At 32.0% G+C, this 5,685-nt stretch overlaps 1 protein-coding gene across 1 annotated transcript in view; it reads right to left on the bottom strand.

The window, feature by feature from the left end:
- LOC106467328 (titin-like) overlaps positions 1 to 5,685 on the bottom strand; it is a 125,409-nt gene that overhangs the window by 24,420 nt on the left and 95,304 nt on the right. The window contains exons 5-6 of the mRNA XM_022396170.1: positions 2,564 to 2,860; positions 827 to 1,099 (exon numbers count right to left, since the gene is read on the bottom strand). Of these exons, the coding sequence (XP_022251878.1) occupies positions 827 to 1,099; positions 2,564 to 2,860 (570 nt within the window). The remainder of the gene's footprint in view (positions 1 to 826; positions 1,100 to 2,563; positions 2,861 to 5,685) is intronic.

Here is a 5,685-nt window from a genome sequence, read left to right as displayed (position 1 = left end):
ATACATATATGTATATTGATGTTTAATATTTGAAATTTATTTATTATATACACGTATGTTTTTGATATGAGGGTTATTTTGACATGTTAGCTTAGATTATGGATTTATGGCAAATCACAATCTGCAGAGCTGGTCGAGTATCGTGAGACATTTTTTTGGATTACGACCAAACATTGATTACAACGAGAGTATCCAAATGACGAATAAATAAATTCTAATCATCATAATATTTTCCATAAAATTACATATTCGTAATTAAACTGGTATAAATAGCTTGTTTTGATCATATTCTACTGATAATTATTTACGCTAAATAATGAAGATTTAAAAACCACGTTGCCCGATTTAACCATAAAAGAATGAATTTATTAATTCAAAGGTACTGAAGTATAAGATTTAGGAAACTAGAAGGATAGCCTTACTATAAACTTCATCGATTTGTTAGCCTAATTAGCTTTAATCACACCCTCATAAAGAAATTTGCGAGAATCTTTTAAGAATTTGTAAACGTTTAAGAATGATAAAAACATTAATTTAAAGGTGCTGAGTATAAAGTTTACGAAAATATCTATTAAACTTGGTAACTAGGTGTTGAAGATGTTCGATATTAACGTAAAGTGATAGCTTTAAAAATAATGTTTTTACTCTGTCAAACAGATGTAAAATGATACATTACACAATCCTCTGTAAGTGTTGGAGATAAAAATAAATACATTTTGATGACCAAGCTTAAAACACGTATATAAACAATTTATCACGCCCAGTAAATTTCAAATCTAATTCAGAAATAAATGTGTCAAAAAAAAAAAAAGACAAAGAAACTCACAGTACACTGTTAAAACTTCTGGTGAAGATATCGGGCTCCAGCCGGCTCCGTTGATTCCCTGACAGGAGTAATTACCAGCAAAATGTCTTTTAATGCTCGTTAGAATTAGTTTGTTACTTGTGCTTTCTTTAATCAATTCTTCATCCTTATACCATTTCACTTGTGTCAGGTTTTTAGGATTACCGTCTAAAGTGTCGCATGTGAACCAAACAGAAGAATTGGTTCCTTCTATTGCTATGGGCGATTTAAGGTTAAGACTGACTTGAGGTGGATCTAGAATAAGCAGATAACAATTTACTGATAAAAGAAAGAAAAATATTTAATTACTTTTAACTTCTTTGCAAAAATCGAAAATTCAACTTAACGTGTGTATTCTTTTTCTCTTATTTGGTATTGAATAAACCGGAATATCTGTAAAGTAAGATATATTTTATTAATCTCATTTCCAGAAATGTTAGTATTGCGATAATGTGTCCGGAATAAGCTTATTTTGCTAATAAATTACTCAACAAGTAAAATAAATATGTGTTTAAAATAATCTTATGCTTTCCACAATTTATTTCATAGAACCGTTAATTATTTGTAAGCAGAAACATATATATATATATGTGGTTATTCCTTACCTTTTAAAGTTAAACAAACGTATTTTTTTAAAATAAATTGTTCCACACAATTATTTTTGTGCATTTCAAATGTGCAAATAATAACAAAATTATATTCCATTTAAACTTCTTGGAGTTTTATAAATTTATCTTTTCAAACCTTCCAACTTATTTAGGAACACTTCATGAGCTGAGAACATTTCCAATGGGGTTTAAGACCATCCTTTGTAATAACACTAAAAGAGCCATAAAACAGCATACAGATATAATATTATCAGTAAGACACATTAAACGCGTTTACATCTCGTTAAAACAACTTTAATGACAAGCTTTTAGTTTAATTATAACGACCTTAATTAAGTATTAACTTCTAGCAGAAGAGTTGATAAAAAAATTACAATAAAATTAATGATAAATAATTATGAGAAAGAGGTGCAGTATTAAAAGCTTCTGTGACCACTCTGCTTCAAGTCATCAAATGAAGGCAAATCATTTGTTATTTTAACACAATATAAACCTGTTTTCTGTGCTTTGTTACTGCTTTCCTGCAATGTTTCATTGACAGCATATAATAATAAATTTGTCAGTTGATGTCATTTAACAGATAAAAATGTACTTGATGCGCTAAATTTATACGAACATATAACGTTTATACATTTAAAAAAATAAAGTAACGTATTCATATAATACGATGTACAACTTAAATAATGGTCGGTAGAAAAGTGTGTTTATTTGTTATGAATTTCGCGCAAAGCTACACGAGAGCTATCTGCGTTAGCCGTCCCTAATTTAACAGTGTAAGACTAGAGGGACGGCAGTTAGTCTGCACCACCCAGCGCCAACTCTTGGGCTACTCTTTTTAACAACGAATAGTGGAATTGACCGTATCATTATAACGCCCTCACGGCTGAAAGAGCATGTTTGGTGTGACGGGGATTCGAACCCGCGACCCGCAGATTGCGAGGCGAGCGTCCTAACCATCTGGCCACGGTAGAAAAGAACTGATCACAGGAGGAAATGAAATAAATATCTAAAGTAAAATAACTTTCCATTATAATGATTTATGAAATGCCATGTGCTTGCACTTGTTGAATATGTAAATGTCATTTATTCAAGAAATCGTTAAATCACTTACACAGTATATCCAATTCTACAAAATTGATTGACGTTCCTCTTCCATAAGCATTCTTAACTTGACAACTAAAAGTCCCAGCATCTTCACGTCTGACATTTCGAATTTCTAACGTGGGAATCGGAATTTTACTTAAACGCAATCGGTTTGTTGGAGTCTGGGAGAAAACATTGTCGTTTTTAAACCACACGATTTCTGTAACGTTCGGTGGATTGGCGTTGAAATAGCACGTAAAGATGGCCTTGTCGGATTCGTTTACAGAATAGTAGCCTCGTGGTAACACCTCAACAGCTGGAGGAACTGTAAGACGAGAAAATATCCGTTTTAATGTACTTGTGGGAAATAAACCAAATACTAAAAATGGTACCTTATACTTATATTTTAACAATGTGCAAAAGTCTGAAAAGAAAAAGTTCAAAATACAATAGTTTACTATTGGATTTCATCAGCTTGATGTTTAAACTTTACTGGAAACGTTACTTTAAACTTTAGTTGATCTTTCGCACGTGGTAATCAAATATTCTTGAAAACTAAGCTTAAACCCGCCCACAGCAAATGAACTTACCAAAAAAATTAATATATTTTAATACTTGATACCTATCTCTGTTAGTACGCTTAAAGAGTTTTCTTTGAATGATAAGTAATACTTTTAGTACTAGCTACTTTATTAAGTACATATATGTATACATAGAAACACTTACTGGCTCAATAAAAATGACACTTATATAACTTTAATAGAACTCCATATTCGCGATATTTGTTGCTTAAAATATTTAGTCATTTAGAGCTATATTAAACACTATAAAATACTGATATTTATTGGTTGACTTTATCACATGAAATGGAAGTAAGGGAAGTTCAATTGAAAACGACTTGTATCTTCAATGTAAAAAATCACTTTAATTTATATTCAAAACCATAAAATTTCAGTCTTTGATAAAGTTTTGTTTTAGTTCTTGAGAATCTTTACCAAATGATTTCCATTTACAACTGATTATCACAATGTTGCTTCAAGGGTATTTTAAGCATGGTAGAATTTTGGCCTTAATTGACTGCTCTAGAGAGACGACGTTTCGCCTTCTATAATGAAGCATCAGTATAAAAGCCGAAACGTCCTCCCACTATAGAAACAGGCACTTTCACTTACAATAGTTATTCACTCAGTAGAGTTAATGTGTCACTTTCACTTACAATATACCTATATTTACAAGTAATTAAACATGAATACTTTCAAATTCAACGTGTATGAAAAAGTCACGTCGTACAAAAAATCTCGTTTTGTACGAGAATGGATTCTTTGGCATGTATACGGTTTCGGTATTTATGCATGAAATACCGTCTGGGAAGTTCTGTCATATTACTGAAATAACACAAAACAAAGCTATTTGACGAGGCTTTGCGAGTAAAAAATTGTTAACGTAAACAGCATTTTGTGATGTCCTAGAATAGTGCTACGAAACTTAGGATCAGAATGTATTAGTTAATCTATGACCTTTATGGCTACTTTTTAAGGTACTTCATCACAACCTTGGCAATTTGACATCGTGGATTATCTTGCATAAAACAAAATTCAATTCGATTGGACGACGCGAAACGTCGCCCGAGCTCATTTTACATCAGAACAATATATTGTCAAGAAGTAAATCGACTCCTCGCGGGCACAATAAGATCTGTGTTTCATTCATATTAATAACTCCCCACTTCATAATTGGGTTGCCAAGATGAAAGTCATGTTGAACAACGTTGCATCGATAATATAGATCATCTCTAGCTCTCCAAACATAAAGCCATTTAATCATTGGTAGATGCATGGAATTGTGACGTATTTGTGTAAAATAAAGACCCCTGATGGCTTTGGTTTCAGTTTTGATTGTCACAGTAATATTCCAAAGAAGATGTACAAAGCTATATAATCAAATGCAGGTATAAATCAGATATTCTCGACTTTATATGGAACCCGTGACATCTGTGTCTGATCGTGTGGTCAATATTAATCACTTCATTTTATGTCCTAAAGTCCATATTGTGTTTATGATGAGTGGATTGTTAATTCTTAATGACCATGTTTTGCACATATTAGTCATTATGTTATGTATATGACCTTACACAACCTCCCCTATGCTGTCTAATGTACGATCCATTTGTTTCATACTGAACTGGATACAGAACTTTCACCAAAACCTTTGCCGTCAACTAATATACAGACAATTGTTCATGATCTACCATAATAAATTTCATACCAAATCCTTTTGAACCTGATCATCCCTGAGGTCTGTGACTACACAAACTAAAAGACCTCACTCTAATTGCAAGTATAAATGGTGCCTAAAACTGACCTATTTTGGGAGAGTTACATTTCAGGACTTTCTTAAGCGATGATTTTACTATTCTGTGACTATAAAGGCATGTTTGACGATTCACGTGGATTTAGATCTACAAAATCGATACTTGACTAACGAAAGACTAAGAGTCAATAGTTTGTATGAGCAGCATTTCGTATGAGATGAATAGGAGGGGAGTATGTCATCACGCTTGACGAAGCTATATATATATATATATATATAATTAAGTACCTACAAAAACCCAACAAACTTATTGCTGACCTGCCAGTGATCCAACATTTCAAAAATGATAAGAGGATGTCAGAAAAGTTTATTTAAGATATTTATGGTGGTTGTAATTTATATCTATATTTTTTGGTACCTTTGACATTCAGATAATCGATAAATATGCCAAGATGACTGCATAATATCAAACGAATTTGATGACACCACCATATCACAAGGAAACATTGTATTTTTATGGATTGGATAAATATAAGGTATGACTTCATCACAGAAATGTATCCAACCACACTTCCAAATCAACCAAAAAGAAGCACGTAAAAAGAGAATTCATGCTATTCCATTTGTAGGTACCTTTCAAGAACGTCTGTGCCTTTATTTTGCTTAAATATGCCCTCAAAAGAAATTGAATTTGTACTTCTGATGGACTATGAAAACAATTTAAAGAGCAGGTAAACAGCATTGACCTTATTGCATTGCACTAAAGCCTCTTGCTGTGAAAATTGTGTCAGATACCATGACCATATCACATAATACTATATATATATATATATATATATA

Source organism: Limulus polyphemus, unplaced genomic scaffold, assembly GCF_000517525.1.
Source record: "Limulus polyphemus unplaced genomic scaffold, Limulus_polyphemus-2.1.2 Scaffold79, whole genome shotgun sequence".
Lineage (NCBI taxonomy): Eukaryota > Metazoa > Arthropoda > Merostomata > Xiphosura > Limulidae > Limulus > Limulus polyphemus.
This window is presented reverse-complemented; position numbering and strand designations above follow the sequence as displayed.